Raw genomic sequence first — 22,840 nt, forward strand, 5'->3', positions numbered from 1 at the left:
GTGGTCAGAGACATCTGCTGATGCCCGAGTGCTTTCCCATGGACAGCTTTTCTTCTTCCTCTGGTGGAATAGAGTCTGTATCAGGTACCGCAGACAGATCCAGATGAGCTGCACCTTGTGGTGCTTCATCTTCTGACACAGCTGCAGGAGACTGTCTTGGATGCCATGAACAAGAAATCTTCCTGATGCAGATCAGCTGCCCTGTGTTGAGGCTTTTCAGCTGCCACTGAAGGTTGAGATGGTTCTTCTGGAGGCACATCGACTGTACCCCATGCATTCTTCACTGCCTGACACTGACAGAATGGCATCTTCAACAGATGCACAGCAAAATGCAGAGGTGCTCTCTCTCGTGTTGTGACTCTTCAGATGATGCCTCTTGTGAGGCTGGGTCTATCTCAGCTGCTGTGGACAGATCCACATGGGACCACGACAGTGGTGATTCTTCTGTAGGCCCAGCTGGAGATTTGTCTATCTGAGATGAAGTGGACACAGCCATGTTGGCATCTACAGTAGCCAAAGCACATTCTTCAGCTGCTGTGGCAACCTGACTCAGCTTTGTCTTTAGTGGGGTGGGCTCTGCTCACTGGGTGTCCACGATAGTTGGCAGCTGGGATTGGCTTGGAGGAGTCAGAGCAGTGTCTGGATCCCTGCTGATCTGGCCTGGGCTGCCAGGAGTGACCTGCTGGTGTCTCCATATAAAGAGCCAGAATCATCTTCTGGATCTGGTTTGGGGTTGGGGCTGGGGTCTGGGTCTGAAGTTGATCCCGTGTCTGCAGATGTTGTCAGGGCACTCTGCAGGATCTCCTGGAGTCTGAACTAGTTAAAAAGCAAGAAGCAGCAGGACATGTCATTCCCTTTACATGTCATTTCCCTTTATATCAAGCCAAGTTTGTCAGTTGGGCTGGCTTTTGTATATTACTGCTTTGATACTTGGCTTCTACGTTCTCTTTGTTGTTGTTGTTGTTTGTCAAGAATGAGGTCACTTACTATGTTATTCTTACATAAGCCCCCTTCTCTGACAGGACCCCCAGAAAGGACTTGTGACTATTCCTCATAAAACATTCACTGTTTGCATAACTGGACACCATTCTGACAATACACTGACAATATCGTTGAAAAGGCCTAGGTAGTTTTCAGGAGATGGTGGTGAAGTCAGACTGTTTAATATCTAGGTCTTTGAATGTTGTCATGTGTGCATGAGATCTCCAAAGCTTACATATGATAGGAAGTGATACAGTAGGAAAAACCCTTGTAATTCTTAGAAGTCCTATTGTCTAGTTGAGAAATAGTACTAGGTGCCATATTAGATCTTTCCTAAGTTTTTAATTTTGTATTACTACTATAAAGGTGATGTTTAACAGGGTTATAGTAACGTAAGTCAGGTAAAGAGGATGTTTCTTTTTGGATAATATCACCTCTTCCCTCATTGTCTCCCAGTTTTTCCTTCCATCCCCGCTCACAAGTTGTGTAGCTAATTTTCAATCTAGTGTCCAGTGAGTACCACTGCTGTATTTGTTCACCCTCTGTCTGTCCATTTCTATGGCTCCCTTTATACTTCCAAAGATGTATAAATGAACAATAGAACAAAAAAGGAAACAAAAACAGCAAAAAAGAAAAAAAAACCTTTCCAATTCCTAGAAATAAATATTATTTTGTATGTTCAGATGCACAGGGCATTGTATCTTTCTGTTCTTATAAGAACATACTCTTTTGGTCTACTGTGTGTGAATTCCCCAAGATGTATATAATTTATTATGTTACAGTGTATTTTAGCTCTAGCATCCACATATGAAAGAACATATTCACTATTTGTCTCTGAGCTTGGCTTCCCTAACTTAACATGAATTGTTCTAGATCCATCCATTTATCTGCAAATGACATAAATTCCATTTTGTAATCTACTCATCTCTTATAGGGCATCTGGGCTGTTTCCATAAGTTGGCTGTTGTAAATAGTGCTATAATGAACATGGATGTGCAAATGTCTTTATGGTATCCTGGCTTGTAATATTATGGGTAGATGCCCATGAGTGGTATGGCTAGGTTGTAGGGAAGATCTATGTTTAGTTTTTTGAGGAAACCTTAGAGTGTTGTCCAGAGTGGCTGTACTAGTTTACATTCCTACCAACAGTACTATAAGGTCCTTTATCCCCACATCCCTGCCAACATTTGTTGTTCAAATTCACAATGTAAACCAATCTAACTGGGGTGAGATGGAATCTCAGAATTATTTTGAGTTGCATTTCCACTGTGGCCAGGGATGATGAGCATTTCCTCATGTATTTCTTTGCCATTCTTAACTCGGCTAGGAAGTCTCTCCTTAGCACCTTTGCTCATTTAGTGATTGGTGTATTAGGTTTGGGAGGGGTTAGTTTCTTGAACTCCTTATTTTGGATAGTAGGCCTTTGATGTATTGCTGGTAAAGATCTTCTCCCAGTCTGTTGGCTGAATGAAAGTAATCATCTCAGAAGACCACAAGGACACAGTCATGGACAGCAAAAGGAGTTTATTGTCAAAGGGGGCTGACAAGGCTAATTCTCTCATGGGAGAGGGAGAAATGGCACCCATCTTTGTTCAGAGGCCTTTTTATACAGTTAGGGAACCAGGGGTTAGAAGTATTCTGCATGGGCAGCTGGATGCCAAAGATAGCAGACAGGGTTTTCTAATTAACTATCCCCTTTGCTGTGCAAAAACTTTTAATTTTGACTAATCCCATTTGTCAAGTCACCTATTTGCTGTGCCCTTGGGACTGTTTTCAGGAAGGTTTCTGCCTGTGCCTATGAGTTCTAGTGTTCCTCCTATTCCCTCTTACAGTAATTTCAGAGTTTCAAGTCAGATGTCGAGGTCTTTCCACTTCGAGTTGATATTTGTGCATGGTGATAAACAGGGATCCATTTTTAGTTTTCTGCATATGGGTGCCCAGTTTTTCCCACAGCAGTTTTCCCTACAGCAGTTATTAAGGAACTATCGTTTTCCATTGTATATCTTTGACTCCCATATCAAATATTAGATAAATGTAAGTATATGGCTTTATTTCTGAGTCTGTTAGTCTGTTCCATTCATCTTTGGGTCTGTTTTTGTGCCAATACCAAGCTATTTTGGTTGTTATTGCTTTGTAATAGAGTTTGAGGTCTGGCTGGGAGTTTGGCCTAGTGGTAGAGTGCTTGCCTAGCATGCACGAAGACCCAGGTTCGATTCCTCGGTACCACATGCATAGACAAAGCCAGAAATGGTGTTGTGGCTCAAGTAGAAGAGTGCTGGTCTTGAGGAAAAAGCCCAAGGACAGTGCTCAGGCCATGAGCTCAAGCCCCAGGAATGGAAAAAAAAAAAAAAATAGAATTTGAGATCTATGATTGTGATAACACCAGCATTACTTTTAGTATTTTTCTAAGAGAATAAACACGTAACTATTTTAGGAGCTTAAATACATATATTTATTCCAGCTGACCTAGTAACCAAAGTAGATTTTAAAAAGCAGCACATAATATTGATGCATTATTTAAGATGTGACTTGGTGGGTTAATCATTTGGTCTCTCAAGTCTACTGGATTGTACTTAATTCTGCTGATGTGTTTCTTGATATTATTGGTAAACATTATTTGTATTCATTAAGATATTTTTGGTATAGGAGGCTTCATACTTTTCTTTTTTTGTATCTTGAAATATAGATTTTATAGAAAGTTATAAAGAAGAGTAGAGACTCCTGTCACTCTCACTTGGTTTCTTGGAATGGAAAACATTTTGTGTAACTGCTGTAGGCTAAGTGTTTTTAAGAACGTATTTTATATCCATGGGTTTGTGTGATGGTGGGGTTTTCACTCAGGACCTCATGTGTGCTGGGTGAAGTGTTCTACCATCTGAGCCACCCCATCTCCCCATCTATCATTTCTGATAAAGTTTGTTTTTTGTTTTGTTTTGTTTTTTCTGATGATCCTTGCCTTACCTACTCTTTTTCTTCATATTTTTTTTTTTTTTGCGCTGTTGAAAACCTAACAAGGACAGGCTTAAGCCTCACTTCACTGACTTTGTCTGGAATGTTCCCTTTCCTGTATAGGTTTGAATTCTGAAGATATTGGCCTCTAAATAAACAGGAAGGAGAGTGTTGTATTTGGCTTTCTGAATGAAGACTGGCATTTCTGGGGATTTTCTGCAGAAAAGAGAGCCTCTGAGCCTCTGGCAAAGGCCTGACCATGGTAGAAGCAGCTGGCCTGCCTTTCTCTCTACCCTTTTCTTCCCCCCTCTGCCCCAACAGGCTCCTACCTCAGCAGGGTACCTTTCTGTGAATCCTTCTACTTCTCTCCTTGATACCATCCACATCCAGTCTCATCTTGTTAACCACCCCCACCCCCTATTTCCTCTCTGAACTCAGGGAGAGCTCATCAGAGGGGACCTCCTGGGGTTCTTCCTATGCTACTCACTCTTCTACCCAAGCCACCCTTTCTTCTGTCACTTAAGTAGCCTCCCTTCCCTGCTTCTCAGTACTTCTGGCCCCCCTTAATCTTGTCTCTTTGGCATCTTGAGGTTTTGCTCCTCTGTGCTCCTTCCTCTTCAACATTTCCCCTTAAGCCACCTTTGCATTCCTTATCCACAAAGTAACATTTCTCCTTCACCACCTCCCCACTGCTGCCTCCCAGCTACTTCTAGACCCAAGCAGGTGGAGGCAGTTCCTCCTGGGCCGTGGGACCCTCCCTCCTCCATCCTCATTGGACACCCTTGCTGAGGATGCTAAAGATGGGCTGACAAAGCCAGGGGCTTCTCTTTATCCACTGTGGCAGTTACTTCAGACTCCCCACTGCTTCAAACCTGTCCATGGAGGAAGGGTGGAGCCTGATTGGTGGTAGAGGAAGGGTGGGGCCTGATGGTTTAGTCTGCTGTCCTTGTCAGGCACCCTCTTTCCTCTTTCCTGCCTTTGGCTCTCTCCACCCTGGTCCCACAGCAGCCCTGCTGGTGTATTCCCTCTGCACCTGCTGTTTCTCTGGCTTGAGCCTATCTTCCCCCATCTCCCCTCTTACCTAGGAAACTCGTTTCTGTTCACGGTTTGCCTACCTTGTTTCCTCAGTAAACCTTAGTGGCTCTGGCATTCTGTCATGCCCAGCAGTGCCTTGCTGCCTGGAACTCTTGGTAGGCAGGATTCAAGTCTGTGCTCACATGGAGAAGCACTTGGGCACGCATCTAACTGTACCATCACTTTGTCCCTGGTGCTCAGTACAGGGAAGGGAGGGTTCATAATAGGCTTCATGTTTGTTGAAGGAGGAAAAAATATACTTCCATGTTTTGTGTTATGAAAAGTAAGACTGTTAAAACTTTACAAAGTATGAAACATCTTCTAGGTATAGCATGAATCCTGTCTATAAGTTAAAATATGAAGTAAGGTTGAAATAAGCCTGAACATTCTGCTGAAATGTGCTGGCAAATACAACTTCCAAGCACAGTGATAGTGGCTCACACCTGTAATCCTAGCTACCCAAGAGTCTTGAGATGTAAGGATCATGTTTGAAGCCAGCATATGCAGTAAAGTCTATGAGACTTTATCTCCAATTAACCATCAAAAAAAAAAAAGCCAAAAATGGAGCTGTGGTTCAAGTGGTAGAGTGCCAGCCTTGTTCAAAAAAGCTAGCTACAGTGTTCAGACCCTGGGTTCAAGCCTGAGAACCAATCAATAAAAAAAAAAAAAAGAATTTTCATTTTGGGACATTTCTCTTTCTATCATATAGATAATGCTTTGCTGTAGAAAACCCCCTGCCCATGCCCTGACCCATAATTGTACTGTATAATTTGTATCAATTAGTGTCAAAGGCTAAAATCCCCTTCCTTCCCTGCTCTTTCCTTCCCTCACCTCTTGTCTCCTCTCCTTCCTTGTTCATCTCTTCCATTTTATTTAATTCATTTTTTAAGATGAGGTTTTGTTATGTAATAAAAGCTAGTCTGGAACTCAATATCTTCCTGCTTTAGCTTCTCAAGTGCTCATATTACAGGCATATATCACCATACCCATCTCTGTGTTTTGTTTTTGTTTTGTCAGTTCTGGGGCTTGAACTCTGGGCCTGAGTGCTGTCCCTTAGCTCTTCAGCTCAAGGCTACTGCTATACCACTTAAGCCATAGCACCACTTCTGGTTTTCTGGTAGTTAATTGGAGACAAGAGTCTCACCGACATTTGTGTTCCAGCTTGCTTTGAACCATGATCCTCAGATCTCAGCCTGAGTAGCTAGGATTACAGACTTGAGCCACCAGCACCTGGCTTGTTTTGCCTTCTTATAGGCAAACTAAGAGAAAAGAATAGGCTATATATCTTTTTCTGAGTTGTCATCAAATCCTTGTGTATTGTAGTCCTTCACTTAAGAAGGACCCAGGGGGCCAGGAGTTTGGCCTAGTGGTAGAATACTTGCCTAACATGCACAAAGACCCAGGTTCCATTCCTTGGTACCACATACATAGAAAAAAGCCAGAAGTGGTGCTGAGGCTCAAGTGGTAGAGAAAACCCACGGACAGTGCTCAGGACTGGCAAGAAAACAAAACAAACAAAAAAAGAAGTGACTCAGAGCTGGGCAGGACAATGGCTTACTCCTATAATGCTAGTTACTCAGGAGGCTGAGTTCTGAGAATCATGGTTAGAAACCAGCCCCAGCAGGAAAGTCTGTGAGACTCTTATTTCCATTTAACCAGCAAAAAGCTGGAACTGAAACTGGCATGGCTTAAGTGGTAATGTACCAGCCTTGAGGGAAAAAGGTGAGCAAAACAAGAGACCCTGTGTTCAAGCTCCAGTACCATTGTGCATGTACACGTACCATGTACACACACACACACACACACACACATACGTGCGCTCACGCACACTCCATTTACAGCAATTCTTATAATTTTTTTTTCTCACAAATCTTCAGCAAATTCTCACAGAGGTCCAGGCCCTGTTCTGGGTCCCAGGGATGTTCAGATAGTGACTGTTCCTTTCAGATGGGAGCCTACGTTCTCACCCATGAGCTTTAGTATATACAAGTTGATGATCCAGTCGTCGTCACCAATGTCTCTTGTTAATATGTTTCTCACTAAGGCCTTTTAGGTTAATTTAGATTGCAAGTAGAGTTGTGAACATCAATAGTAATGGTCCTGAAAGATCAAGTAAAGTGTCTTCAACTACATTATTAGATTATTTCCGTGAAGACCTGTATTTTGTAGGATTTGGCTCAATTATGAGTCAAATGGAAAAAGCCTTAAATCAAGCAGGGATGTTGAGTCATGTCTAAGCTCTGTAGTTTTTTCAGGTTGGAAAACACAGTTTATTACTGTGCCTGTTAGGCCATCAAGTCAGTAATTTTTTTGCCAGTCCTGAGGCTTGAGCTCAGGGCCTGAGCACTGTCCTCGGGCTTTCTCAAGGCTAGAGCACTGCCACTTGAGTCACAGTACCACTTCTGGCTTCTTTTTCTATGTATGTAGTACTGAAGAATCAAACCTGGGTCTTCATGTATGCCAGGCAAGCACTCTACCACTAGGCCAAACTCTGGGCCCTTGTTTTGTTTTTAAAATAAGTTTTGGGGATTGGGAGTTTGGCCTAGTAGTAGAGTGCTTGCCTAGTATGCATGAAGACCCAGGTTCAATTCCTAGGTACCACATACGTAAAAAAAAGCTGGAAGTGGTGCTGAGGCTCAAGTGGTAGAGCTTTAGCCTTGAGAAAAGTCTAAGGACAGAGCTCAGGCCCAGATTTCAAGCCCCACAACTGGCCAAAAAAAAAAAAAAAAACAAAAAAAAAGTTAAAATAAGTTTTTTTTTTGGGAGGGAGGGTCGGTCATAGGGCTTGAACTCTGGGCCTGGATGCTGTCCCTGAGCTCTTCAGCTCAAGGCTAGTGCTCTACCACTTGAACCACAGCACCACTTCCTTAAAGCAAGTTTTATGGAATATTTGAAAGAAATAAAGATGAGGGGAGGGGGTAGAGGGAGGGAAATGGGGACAAAAACATGAGAAAGGATAGCAATGTTTGTGAAGTAATGCACCTTCTATCTAATGAATATAATGTAACCCTTCTATTAATTACAATAGAAAATATTTAGAATTAAAAAAAGAAATAAAAACATTCAGGCAGCTGGGAGTTTAAATTCTACAGGGAACACAATTTCATTCCAGCTAAGCTTTAAAATCCAGGCTGGCACCTGGGTTACCCTTCAGTTCTTGACGTTTTAATCTCTTAGTCTTATCATCCCTTATTGTGTGGGTTTATAAGTTAAGAGAGCACTTGATCCGACACTCCCTGGAACAAAAGGACAGGCAAAGTGTATGCTTTGGGGTTTTAAGCCATCCCCTATGTCCTGTAACATTGACTTTCCCCCTCAACTGCATATTCTGCTTGGACAGCATCTGTTAACATTAAATGGAGTTAAAACTAAATCTGTATTGTATTGTTAACTGAACTATTTGAAAGTAATTATTATTTGTAAAATCTAAGGAGCTTTTGTTATTCATTTTCCCCACGGGATGTTCTTTTTAAATCTCCTGACTCAGAATGTACGATTGCATGGCTTACCAGCAGGCTTAGCTTACTCACATCTGTGTCTTTCTGTTTTATGAAGCCACTGCCAAAGCACATGGTGTCTCGTCTCTGTGAGTCCAAGAAGGTGTGTGCTGCTGCAGAGATGCAACTTCAGGTATGTGCTCCCCTCCGGATTCAGGTTCCCATCATCAACCCACCTAAATCCTTGCCGAGGCTGCTCATTCGTGACTGTAATCATGCTATGGAAACACCTTTCATCTGACATTAAAGAACTCACCAAAAGCTAGGTGCCCATGGCTCATGCTTTAATCCTAGCTGCTCAGGAGGCTGAGATAAGAGCATCAGAGTTTGAAGCCAGTCTGGTCAGACAAGTCCAAGAGATTTTTTCTTCCTCCTCTTCTTCTTCAGTTAACTAGCAAAAAGCCAGATGTGGAGGCTCAGGTGGGAGAAAAATCTACCCTATTGACAAAAAAATGATTTGCAATTGATTTGTAAATTAATCTACTCAATAGAGTGGCCTTTAAAATTAATACTACTGGCCAAAGACCTTTTTTTGTTTTTCTCTGTTTTTGGTTCTTTGAGACAAAGTCTCATTATGTGGGCCAGGCTGGCTTTGAATTCAAGTCCTTCCTGTCTATCTCCCAAGGCTGGGATTACAGGTGTGTGCTGTCACACCCTGTGCAAGAGTCTTGATTTGCTGTTAGTAGTAGAAAGACCTCCTTTTTAGGAGTTTATGTTGGGACTTTTCTCTTTGGAATTATTCTACTGACTTTTTTTTTTCCCCATGTCGTTCCTGGGACTTCAACTCTGGGCCTGGGTGTTGTCCCTGAGCTTTTCAGCTCAAGGCTGCCACCGTACCCCTTGAGCCACAGTGCCACTTCCAGTTTTCTGGTGATTAATTGGAGATAAGAGTCTCATAGACTTTTTAGTAGCCAGACTGGCTTTGAACTGCGGTCCTTGGATCTCAGCCTCCTGAGTAGCCAGGATTACAGGTGTGAGCCACCACTCTCAGCTCTGACTTTTCTTTTCTCTCCTTTCCTTTCCTTTTCTTTTTTTGCCAACTCAGGACCCGGGCACTGTCCTTGAGCTTTCTCAAGGCTAATGTTCTACCACTTGAGCCACAGCACCACTTCTGGCTTTCTCTGTATATGTGGTACCAAGGAATTGAACCCAGGGCTTTGTGCATGTTAGGCAGCCCTCCACCACCCACTGGGCCACACTCATACCCCCTCCACTGACTTTCTTTTAAAATGAGAGGACATTTTTTTCCTTTTTTTTTCATATATTTTTATTGTAATTAATAGAAGGGTTACATTATATTCACCAGATAGAAGGTGCATTACTTCACAATACCCTTTCTCACGTCTTGGTCCCCATTTCCCAACCCTCACCCCCACCCCTCGTCTTGTTTTCCCCCCTTCCCTATCCTTTTTCAAATAACCAAATACAAATATATCCAATATATCATATAACAAAGTGAAATACTGTAACAATATGAGATAACCAAGGGAGAGCAAAAGAAATGAGAGATAACATAGTACTTTAGGACAACAATCAGTCATTATATGGCTTTTGTTTCTATATCCTGGAGGTCCTTTCCTTTAGTGTCATACTATATGGCTTTATGTATCTAGGTTTTGTTCTATTGTAAATCTCTGCTAGGGGAGCCCAAGGTTTCTACTGATTATGACAAATGAGGAAAACCATTGAGCCTATGTTTCTTTGAGTCTGGCTTACTTCACTTAATATGATTTTTTTTCTAACAAATGGGGTGATGTCATTCTTTCTGACAACAGCATAGAATTCCACTGTATACAAATTCCACATCTTGTTGATCCACTCATCACCTGAGGGGCATCTGGGTTGGTTCCATATCTTTGCTATGGTAAATAGAAGACAATTTTTTCCCCTCTTATCCTCTTAAATGATTAAGCCAAAGAGTGCAAGGCTTCTGCCAGGATAGGGCTTATGCCCTGCCATCCCACTGGATCTGTACCATGGAGATTCACAAGGCTGGAAAGGAAGTGGATTGCTTCAGCTTTCCTAAGGGATAGAAGAGTACTTTAGGAATTATTATGTGCCATTTTACCATGCCTTGTTTTAAAGTCTGGCTCTGTATTGGTCTCAGGAATGGATAACCCACTGGATGGGAAACTATGCTGGTGGCCTGAGAATTGTTGGCTTATCAGCAGATAAACATAAATTAAATGCCCATTACTTTGCTCTCCCCAGGAGTCATGCTGTGTTTTTATCATTTTTAAAAGGCATAGCTGAAGAATTGAAACACTTGAATTTTTACTTGTTGCTAGGTTGTGTTTAGTTCGAATTGAAATAAAGAGTTTTAATTCTTAAAACTTCACAGTGGTAGAGTATAAGTAAGATGCAGATGAATAACTTTGGCTTTTCCAATTATCTTCAGGCATCGTTACTCATTATACAACATAGAATTGTAAGAAATAGTATTTGGCTGCATGTTTAGATTATCACTTAGAAGAGCACGCTATGTTTAGAGACATCTGTCTTTTTTGAGGAAAGGTTTATACTTGACTCTATAATTTAGAGCCATAATTTTATATCAACATGAAGCCAGAAGCTAGAGGTAATTTAAATTTTTCCTTTTATCCAGACTAATTCTTAGTCTTTCAAGTCAACAGCTGCGCATTCTCTGCAAATTCTATTTCTGAAACAGAAAGATACATATCAGAGGCATAATGGCATGTCAGGTTTTTTTTTTGTATTTTCGTTTTTTTTACTTTAAATGAGGCATTTTGACTTTGTTCTATCAGGTAAATTCTACCCAGTACCACTAAAACAATTCAGATTTTGAAAAGAGAAAAGGATGTTATCTTTCCTCAAAGTACCCTATACAAAACTTAGTTCTCAATACTTTGTAGGCAGCAGATTTCATGTTCAATATTTTTTTTTTTTTGCCAGTCCTGGGCTTGAGCTCAGGGCCTGAGCACTGTCCTTGGACTTTCTCAAGGCTAGAGCTCTACCACTTGAGCCTCAGCAACACTTCTGGCTTTTTTCTATGTATGTGGTACCGAGGAATTGAACCTGGATCTTCATGTGTGCATGCTAGGCAAGCACTAGGCCAAACTCCCGGCCCCAATGTTCAATTTTTTTTGTTGTTGTTGTTGTTGCCAGTCCTAGGCTTGTGCTCAGGATCTGAGCACTGTCCTTGGGTTTTTTTTTTTTTTTTTCTCAAGGTTAGAATCCCAGCATGAGCCACAGTACCACTTCTGCTTTTTCTCTATGAATGTGGTACTAACGAATTGAACCCAGGTCTTTGTGCATGCTAGGTAAGCACTCTGCCATTAGGCCAAACTTCCGGCCCTGTTCAAACTTTCTTTGATGCTTTATTCTCCTGTTGGGTTTCACTGGCTTCTCTTCTCTGGTCTTCTAGTTGAACACATCATCTCATATGACAGCTGTTTCCTTTGTAGTTGGTGACATAGGTACAGGGGTCTTTGCTTCGAATTTTCCAGCAGCTGCATGGAATTCATGGTAACATCTGTACTGACCAGATGCTCTACTACTATTTCTTTCTCCCCTTCCTCAACACTAATCCAGAGGATTATAACTTAGAACTCTGTCTTTTTTCCCCCCATATTTCTGACTGTTGACATATTGACAGAAATTCTAGTTTGGGGATCACAAATTTAACTTGCTACATTTGTGCATAACCTTATGTATGAGATTCAGAATTCCACCATGTCCTTAATCATGACCCAGCATCCCTTTTCATCTTTGCCATGATCTTCACCTTGGCATTCACCAGTTGTAAATACAGCGGACACATTTATATTTGTGAGTATACTTGTCATTCTGGTATACTTAGGACATCTTTGGTGGAGCAGTGTTTTAACTACAAGAATGAACTACTGGGCCGGGAGTTTGGCCTAGTGGTTAAAGTGCTTGCCTAGCATGCATGAAGACCCGGGTTCGATTCCTCGGTACCACATACATAGAAAAAAAAGTCAGAAGTGGTGCTGAGGCTCAAGTGGTAGAGCTCTAGCCTTGAGAAAGTCCAAGGACAGTGCTCAGGCCCTGAGCTCAAGCCCAAGACTGGCAAAAAAAAAAAAGAATGAACTACTGATGCTAAATAGACGTTTTCATCTGCATAGGTCTTCTATGCCACCCTGGATCAAATTTACCACGGCAGGCATCCCCTGAGGAAGTCAACCACAGACATTCTCAAGGACACACAGGAGCAATTTTATGGCCTTCCCTACGTTCCACACACTGTAAGTCTTATATTCAGACTTGTGGGATGCTGTTGGACAGATCCACTAGTGTTTCTGCAGGCTAGAACCACCTTCCATATGGAAAGTCTGCAATTCATTCATATTGCTCGGCTCAATGCACCTGTCTCATTTCTGCAGTGTCTTTCAAGAGTCCTAGGAAAGTGGATATTAAGAAGGTCATTGGATGGATGCTAGTGGCTTAATCTGTAATCCTAGTTACTCAGGAGGCTGAGATCCGAGGCTTCTAATTTGAAGTCAACCAGGATAGATCAATCTAGGAGACTTTTCTCTAGTTAACCAGCAGAAAACCAGAAGTGGAAATTAGGCACAGGTACTAGAGCACCAGCCAAGTGACAGCATGAGGCCTTGAGTTTAAGCCCTACAGTACAGGCACAAAATATACAATGGCACAAAGGCGATTGGAGTTGGTGTTCTTCTTTTTAGTTGTTTGGTTGTTTGGTTGGATTTTTGGTGTTGGGGGGGAGTTGGATACTGGGATTTGAACTCAGAACTTCAATACCTGTTCTGGTATCATTTTACTGTCACCAGTTTGGCCCAATATGAGCCATTTGAGAGCAGCTGACGTTGGCAAAGTTGTGAGTCTCCAGCCTCTTCCCCTCTGCATGGAGCGCAGATTGGCACCACTGCTGGGGAAGGCAGTCTGCCATTAACTGCTGGTCCTCCCTCTCTGTCCTAATGGGTATCTGTGGTGCACAAGAAGCAAACACCTGGCTCTGGTAAGACTTGTTTCTGAAGAGACTGATGCTGCCTTTTGGACTGATTTGTAGGTGTGTATGTTTTGGTGGGGAATGGTGCCTCCAGCCCAACTCTGCTTGGGCAACCGTGTTCTCTGAGTAAATCCTACTGTCCTTTCCTGACCTCAGACTGAAAACAATAATGCACTCAGAGAGTTCTGAGCATGTAAGCCTTTCCATGAAGGAATCATAATAATATGTCTGTGGGAATTGTCTTTTTTTCTTAGTTCATAACTTACTGCTCACCGTTGTGGTGGCTCAGAAGTTAGTTGCTCGGGGCAAAAGGGAAAGAGTTATTTCAGGAAAGCAGTGACTGAAAATAGGTTGGTATTTAGACACTGCTTGTCCAAGCAAACACCAGCAAGAAAAAAGGCAGAGGACATATTTCTTGTGAGTAGTATGTACTCCATCTAGGTTGTATTTCTGTATCCAGCAACTGTCCTGTTAGAGACATGGTGTTAGTAGTGATTCAAGAAAGCACCCCTTTGTCCTGGTGTGCCTGATATTGGGTGGTGGTATCTATAAGCTGAACAGTGACTGCCTGCTCATGTTTCTGGGTCTATGGACCGCCTGGAGAAGCAAGCAAATGCAACTGATGCTTTGCTACTTAAGTCCGCACCTTTCTATGCTACGACTGTTGCTACAGACTGACTTCTACCAAGTCTTCACATTAAGTATCATCTCCTGTGTAGCATACCTTGTTGTTACAGTAAAATACCTTTGCTAGATGCTAGTGGCTCACACCTTTAATGCTAGCTACTCTGGAGGCTGAGACCTGAGGATTCTGGTTCAAAGCCAGCCTCAACAGATAAATCCAAAACACTCATATTTCCAGTTAGCCATCAAAACGCTGGAAGTAAATCCGTACTGGTAGAATGGTTGAGTGCCAGCCTTGAGCTAAAAAGCCAAGTGAGAGTTCAAGACCCTCAGTTCAAGCCCCAGTACTAGCACATGCATGCATGTGTACACACACACACACATACACACACACACAGAGCTAAAAATAGTGCTAAATTTAGTCAGACACACCTATCAAAGAATAAACATTTTTGTTTATTTAAAGAAAACTATAGCATTTACAAATCCCAGTTTATATATTAACACATTGATTCTATTTATATTATAGATAACATGAATTAATTTTTTGTGTCAGTATGGGGGTTTGAACTTAGGGTCTAGGCACTGTTCCTGAGCTTTACCACTCAAGGCTGATGCTTTACCTCTTAAGCCACAGCTCTACTTCTAGCTTTTTGGTGACTAATTAGAGATAAAGAATCTCATAGACTTTCCTGCCTGAGCTGGCTTCAAACTGCAATTTTGAGGTTTCAGCCTCCTGAGTAGCTAGAATTATAAGTGTGAGCCAATGGCATCCAGTGACATGAATTATTTTTAATCATTGCTACAGTTTGTGTTTGTATGTTACACTTTCATTGAGTATCTCCTGTGCTGTGTGGCCTGGTGTTGCCATGCAACATGAGTAAAACAAAGCAATCTCCTAGCCCTCATGGATCCTATATTATGAATGACTATTTGGGGGATACATGTGCATTGGCTTACGTGTCATTGTATCTGCTGCCCCCCTCAAACATGCCATTATTAAGCAGGTATTTCTTGAGTCCATCTCATTGCTCTGAGCTGTGGGCAGATGGACTGGAGCTAGAAGCTGAGAACATTTGAACATTCTGCTGTATAATGTAGCCAATACAGAGCATATTTGATAATCCAGTTGTTAATTTCCAAAGGGAGACAGCCTCCTCCAAACCATGAGAAAGGTTTGAGAGGTGCCCTTTGTGTATGTGGTCAGCGTCTGCAGGTTTGCTCTCCACACCAGCTTGTCGTCAGTATCAGCAAGTATCATAGACACTCAGCACCCCAGGGAACGGCATCCTGTGGCACTGGGATACTGAGCAGAAGGAAGGCTGGACAGAATAGGAGAGAGGTTGGAGGTTCAGGTGGGCCATCAGACAGATCTGATGTTTGGTTCTCTGAAGGTTGGGAAATGGTACTCAAAGCAAGGAGAAAAGACCACCACTGCTCCAGTGGGGCCATCTCTGGGCCTTCGGGCAACCTTTTATGAAGCATGGGGTCCAATAGGGCTGGCTGCTTTGTGGGTGCCCAGGACATGGGTCAAGGCAGGAACTCTAAATGGACTTAGATCACTTAATATGATTTTTTCCAAGTCTTTCTAAAGATCTTTTTGTTTGGTGTGTGTGTGTGTGTGTGTGTGTGTGTGTGTGTGTGTGTGTGTACACATATATATCTGGGAATTTAAGTGTGCAGTTTAGGAACCCAGAACACACATGTTCTATAAACCATGTTTCAAGCCACCATACCCCCAATGTAACCCTAAAATAATAGAAAAGAGCAGAACATGATATTGTACGTTCAAACCTATTAAAAATTTTGTAGTTCTAAATATAAAAGCCATAGGCAGTTTGTGTGTGTGTGTGTGTGTGTGTGTGTGTGTGTATGTATGTATGTATGTATGTGTGTATCTTTGTGTCACACATACTAGCTCTCTACCACTGAGCCACATCCCCAGAAACACCCCCAGTTTTATGCTTTCAGTTCAGTTATTAATATGAAATTGTATCACTTATTGATCTGATATAACAATAAGCATCTTATTTTTAAATGATTAATTCTAGAATAGTTGACGAGACTAGGAAATGAATTGAAATGAGGCTGATAAAGGGAAATCCAGATTACACAGACAGTCTTTCAGATGTTGCAGGGATCTTGTTCTAGTGCCTATTTTAGAAACATACAGGCCTTGGTTTTTATTGTACAGAAGAATGCATAGTCTACTGAATGGCAGGACAGACGCCACAATAGTTAAAGGTCACTCTTCCCTTTCCAGAGAGTGCAGCTTTATGATTGGGTAAATATGCTTAGCCCTCCTTTATCACCCCCTTCCCCGGGGGAAGTTCTGTGTCCTCCTTTCCTGTCCCCAGCTCTCCTGTGAATGGAAAATCTCCCCCAAGAGGGCCTGGTGCCACCTGGAGTGAGCTAACTTGGAATATTTGATGTTGCTAAGCAAATGCTAGATTAAAGAGTACAATCTTTTTTTTTTTAATCTTAAATACAAAGACCATCTGGTGCCTATCTAGAAACACCTAAGTGGTTAATTGCATGTTGAATTCCTTTCCTCTCTGGCGGCATAAACAACTGAGAAAATATTTACCTTCTTCCTGTCATGCTAGCTTTATTTATGACTTTGTAACTAAAACACAGAAGTGTTATAAATTGAAACTTTTAATCTCACAATTGACTCACTTTCTAAAAATTTCTATGGTTTCCATTTATGGGACAGCTGCAGCCCTACATTTCATCAATTTAAAACATGAGAGAAGTGTATGACTGCCTGGTTTTTGTTTTTAATATAGTCTTTTGAGCCACATCGCCAACTTTCATTTTTTGCCTTTCTTTACATAAGTATTGTACTAATTTTTTTTGCTCTGAAACTTGACATGGACTACATATAATTAGCTGAAAATTCAGAATATTAGAAGTTCTTTTCTAGTAATTCAGAAAGCTGAGTTCTGAGGAGCACAGTTTGAAACAACCTGGGCAGAAAAGTCTGTGAAACTCCATGTCCAGTTAACCACCTAAAAGCCCCAAGTGGAGGTAAGGCTCAAATAGTAGAGCACTTGCTTTGAGTGTAAAAGCTAAGGGACAGTTTCCAGGCCTTGAGTCCTAATACTGACATTTAAAAAAAAAATTTCTTTCTTTACCAGATAATCACTTGCATTTTAAATGATGCATTCAGGCTGTTTACATTTCCTGAAACCTTTTCTCTGAAGATTGTCTAAGCTGCATTGTGTTCTCTACCTTTCCTCCCATGCTGAGATTTCTGCCTTTCTCTGTACTGTTGGGACAGTCTTCCAGGAGAGCACAGCCACCAATTAGGACTTTTCTGAATACAGATAGGATGCTCTCCCCAGTAGCCTTTCTGTGGAGCCAGTTGCTCTCTAGCTAATGTCCTCTCTTCATCTTCTCTGCTTCCTCCATGGTCACTCCAGTCTGCTGATCACACTGCCCCCCTCTCCCCACCTCCGGTCTCTTCTGTTCTCTTTGCCTCTGTTTGAAATGTGGTTTGTCCAGACCTGAACAATCTATCCCTCAGCTCAGGGTTTCTCCTTCACTCCTTTGTAGTGAATGGAGATACACAGAAAAGCAAAGCCCATTTCTGATTTACTTATTGGCTTTCCAAAGGCCCTGACAGTTAACTTGTCATAGAAGGTGCGCAATAAATACCTACTGGATTTTTTTCTAATAAATATTGATTGAAGCTTTTCTCTTTGTGTGTGCATGTGTGTACACACACATGTGTACATATACTGGGGCTTCAACTTAGAGTCTGGTTGCTATCCCTTAGCTTTTTCCACTCAGACATTGGTGCTCTACCACTTGAGTTACAGCTCTGCTTCTGACCTTTTAGTGGTTAATTGGTGATCAGCATCTCACTGACTTTTCTGCTTGGGCTAGCTTCAAACCTCAATCCTTAGACCTCAACCTCCTGAGTAGCTAGTTTACAGGTGTGAGCTAATGATACCTGGCTTCTAACTTTTTGTTCTAGCTTAAGATAAAGTACATAAATCTTATGTCCAGCCATATGACTATTGGGAAATTATTTTTCTGTGCAGCCACCATCCCGATGAAGGTCTAGCTTTCTAGTAGCTTGTAGACCTCTACACACCACTTAGTCACTATACTTTCTCCTTAAGGTTGTTGAACTTCACGTGTGATATAGTATAGTCTTTTGTGCTTAGCTACTTTCATACAACACTGTGAGATCTGTCCATTTCTAGGCATGGTTCATGGCGTAAACACTCCATTTTTAGCATACCCTGTTTCATTGGTAGTGTGGACGAACATTTGAACCACCTCCAGAATGGGCTTTTTCTAATAATGATCCTGTGGTGTACGTGTGTGTGTGTGTGTGTGTCTGTGTGTCTGTGTCTGTGTCTGTGTCTGTGTCTGTCTGTGTATCTGTGTGTCTGTGTCTGTGTCTGACTGCCTGCCTGCCTGCCTGCCTGTGTCCATGTCCTCGTACCAGTTCTGCACTTGAACTTAGGGACCTGAGCTTTGTTGCTCAAGGCTAGCTAGCACTCTACCATCACTTGAACCAAAACCCTACTCCCAGCTTTTTGGTGGTTAATTGGTGATAAGAGTCTCCACAGACTTTCCTGCCTAGGCTGGCTTCAATTTGTGATCCTCAGATCTCAGCCTCCTGAGTGACTAGGATTATAGGCGTGAGCCACCAGTGCCCAGTTGTGAGTATTCTCGTATGTCTTCTGGCATATTTAAGCACTTTTTATCTACTCTATTGATTGGCAAATAGTATTTTCAATTATTTTCATAACTGACTTCCCAATCAGCAGCTCCCAACCAGTAGGTATATAAACAGTCTGGTGGTAGGCAGGGCATTAGATAATGGGAGACACAGCAGTAAGGGGTGAGGGGAAGCTCTTGGAATCAGAGTGGCTGTGCTGAGTCACATGGTGCTGTTCAACCTATAGAGCTATGGAAGGATCAAATTATGTTGAACACACCAACCAAGCACATGGTAAGCAAAAACATTGGGTGTCATTATTGATGCTAGCTGGTAAGTGCTACAGAACTAGAATGAGGTTGAGAATCATGTTTGTGTGCAAATAATTGCAACAGTTTCCTGGACAATGGGTGGGAGCAGGAAGAACAGGTCCCTAGAGAAAAAGTATGGAGGTCTCCCTGGGAGGTCAGCAGGCTCCTCAAGGACCGTCTGTGGCTTGCCAGGTCACCAGAGGTCCCCACAATAACACTCAGTTGGCTTTCTCGTGTCAGACTGTTGTCTTCCTAATGGCCTTCCATGACACTTCTGGCTGTTCCTGTGTTCAGAGTAGTTCACTCTAGCACCTTTTGGCACATCTCCTCTGTAATGTGTATATATACTTAAGAATTACACGCAAAAGCGCCAGGTTAGCCCCTCTCTGTGTACATTAGCTTCAGACCCCTTACTTAGCCATGGTCCAATCATTCTTTTCACATGTTTATGTTTTTCTTGTCTCTAGGAAGCTTTGAAATTCCTGATGATTTATGGAGATTGAAAAGTGAACCAAACTCTCTTAGGACATTTGGCAGGAGAGGGGGGAGAAAAACTACATACACTCTTAAAAGCCCAAATCAAACAGAATTTGAAATGATTTATACAATTGCAGCAATAACTTTTTTCCCCCACTTAAATCCAGAGTATAGTCTAAACAACCTTTCATAGCTCTAAGTCCTTTAAATGGAAGCACTGGGTGTCTGCAAAGCAAACAAGAGCTTATATTGATTCCACACTTGTGTTCCTTTAGAAAAGCAGCATATCCTCTAAAACACTCGAGCCAGTCCCAAGTTAAATTCAAATGCAAGAGGATAAATCAAAACACAAAACTGAACCAAGGTAGATTTGTATTGTTAGGCTGAACTGGCTTGTGTGAAATGACTGAATTCAACTACAAGCTGCTCTGTCTTGCTAGTGATGAGGTCATATACGTACACACACACACACACACACACACACACACACACACACACACACACACACACACACACACACACACACACACACACACACTGTGTCACTATGGTAGACATACACAGTGGTGTACAGGCATCTCAGGCCAGGATTTTGGCTCCTAGGATTCCAAATACTTCAGAAGCCAGAGCACCTCAATGTCATTGTTATTTTCTAGTAACTTCTTGTTTGAACTGTTAAGCAAGTGTTCCTAAGTTGCCAAATTGATTCCCATGTTCTGTCAGTCTCCCCACTGACAGGTAGCATCCTGCCTATCCCCAGCGTATTGATTAGTACAACACATTAATCAGAGTTACTTTTAGATTCTGTAGGGATTCCTTTGAATAATTCTAAAATTTACTGTGTTTTGTTTTTCTTCCAAGATAGTGTATTTCAGTATAATTGGCTAAAAGTTTTTTTGGCGGTAGTAGGATTTGAACTCAAGGCTTTGCACTTACTTATTAGGCACTCTACCACAGGAGCCATACTACTATCCCCTAAAATGGACTTTACATGTAACCTGATCCTTTGTGAACCTAACAGATCCTTTCGTTCTGTAAGCAGGTTTGGTGCACTGTGAGGTTAGACACAGCAGAAGTGATTGGTAGAGACTCCCTTATCCACGAAAATTCTCCTCCTGCCAGAAAAACACAGATTGATTCAGTGCTGCTTGGGAAGACAGAGAAGCCTTTGCCCTGTTTATGATCTACTCCCTTGAGAGATAAAATCATCCTTCTTAAGCTTTTCATCTTGCTGTTAAATTCAGTATTTCATACCTGTAATCCTAGCTGCTCAGGAAGCTAAGATATGAAGAGTGCAATTTGAAGCCAACCAGGGAAAGAAAAGACTGTGAGACTCTATCTCCAATTAACCACCAAAAATGCCAGAAGTGGAGCTATAGTTCAAGTGGTAGAGCACCAGTCTTAAACAAAGGGAGCAATAGGGACCCCAGTTCAAGCACCAGTACTGGGGCTTCTCTAATTCAGTTACAATGACTTTCTTCTCCCTATCTTTGAACTATTAACTAAATCCACAGTAAGTACATTTTACACTCTGATCTATTACACAAATATATATGCATAGACTTAAGTGTACATGTGTGTACTTGTGAGAAGCTGAATAAAAGCACTACAGAACAAAAGTATACTATATACAAGGTCCTGGGATATTTTCATTCCTATTTATTTTTTTAGTGCTAGGCACAATCTCCTGTGCTAGCTGCATAAATCTAAGGTAAACCCAGAATTTGAAAAGCTACAGATTAGCCTCTCTGTCTCCAGGATTTCACTTCTTTCAAAGTTGGTCTTAAAACATTTTTCAGATCAAGTTCTAGAATTAAATTATTTAGAACCACATGACCTGATTCTAGCACTATGTTTCCCCTCAGGTGGTTTTTCGCTTGATAGAAATTTTGTACATATATTTACATATGGTTGGAAGGGAGGGTGGGGGGTTGAAAGTAAAGTCCAGATCACACAGTGAAGAGTCCATCATATCCAGTTAAGGGCTTGATATACAATCCTGGAGGAATGGGGAGACCTTTGAGGTTTGAAGTGGATAAGAGGAATTGAAGCAAGTGTTGTTTATAGGAAAACAGGTTATGTATTTTCCGTGTGAAGGGTGGGCTAGAGCACACAGAAGGCAGGAAGAAAAACATCTTTCTGAACAATAGATTAAAACAGGTTGCTGGTGGCTCACGTCTGTAATTTTCACTACTCAGGGGGCTGAGATCTAAGGATAGCTGTTTGAAGCCAGGCTAGGCTGGAAAGCCAGCCTATGAGTGTTATCTCCAATTAACCACCAAAAAAACCCAGAAGTGGTAGAGCTTCAGCCTTGAGCAGAACAGCTAAAAGACAGCACCCAGGCCTTGATTTTGAGCTCTAGGACCAGCACACACATGCAATAAGTCTAAGAAAATACAGTGATTTTTACCACATGCGTTAAGTATTTAGATTTTTTATAATATTTTTTCTTATCTCAGCAATACATTTACAAAAGCATAATATAAAAACTATATCTTAGGGCAAGGAGTATTGCCTAATGGTTACAGTGCTTGCCTTGCATGCACAAATCCCTGAGTTGATTCCTTGTTACCACATATACAAAGAAAGCCTGAAGTAGTGCTGTGGCTGAAGTGGAGCACTAGCCTTGAAAAAACTCAAGGACAGTGCCCAGGCCCTGAGTTCAAGCCCCAGGACTTGAAACAAAACAAAACAAACCTGTATCTTATCCAGCATGGTAGTCTTTTCCTCCAGAAGTGTATCTGGAGATGAACCAAGAAGCTCTCCATGCAGTTTGTCTGTTCATACACTGTGCTTTATCTTCTGTTCTGCAAGATTGCCTGGACTTTGCCCTCTCTTCCCACTGATTCGGTTTTAGTTTTGTGTGTGTGTGTGTGTGTGTGCGTGTATGTGTACTTTTCCTTCCAGTAGATCCATATTTTTCTTCTTTTTGAAAGCATTTTTATCTTTAGTAAACACCACACATACAATACACACACACACACACACACACACACACACACACACTGCCCTAAAGGTTGTACAGTCTCAACCACAAGTGAGCATCGTCTAAACCAGTGGAATGCTACTTGGTTAGAAAATATAAGGAAGTAATAACAATGCTAGAAGATGAATAATCCTGGCAAACATAATGTTTAGTGAGGAAAGCTATGTATAATGTGTGTTGTATGATTCTGTTCATGTGAAAGGGCCAGAATGAGTCAGCAGAGACAGAAAATGGGTAGGTGATTATCAGGAGTTAGGGAGAGATGGAGTAATGAATGACTGCTAATGGATACAGAGTTCTTTTCAGCGT

General features: G+C 41.8%; 1 protein-coding gene across 1 annotated transcript in view; it reads left to right on the forward strand.

Moving 5' to 3' along the window:
- The window catches only part of Mipep (mitochondrial intermediate peptidase), a 108,099-nt gene that overhangs the window by 51,965 nt on the left and 33,294 nt on the right, over positions 1–22,840 (forward strand). Inside the window, exons 15-16 of the mRNA XM_090342395.1 lie at positions 8,560–8,634; positions 12,608–12,727. Of these exons, the coding sequence (XP_090198521.1) occupies positions 8,560–8,634; positions 12,608–12,727 (195 nt within the window). The remainder of the gene's footprint in view (positions 1–8,559; positions 8,635–12,607; positions 12,728–22,840) is intronic.

The sequence above is a fragment of the Megascapheus bottae genome, chromosome 11 (genome assembly GCF_031878675.1).
Source record: "Megascapheus bottae isolate mThoBot1 chromosome 11, mThoBot2.hap1, whole genome shotgun sequence".
NCBI classification, from domain to species: Eukaryota; Metazoa; Chordata; class Mammalia; order Rodentia; family Geomyidae; genus Megascapheus; species Megascapheus bottae.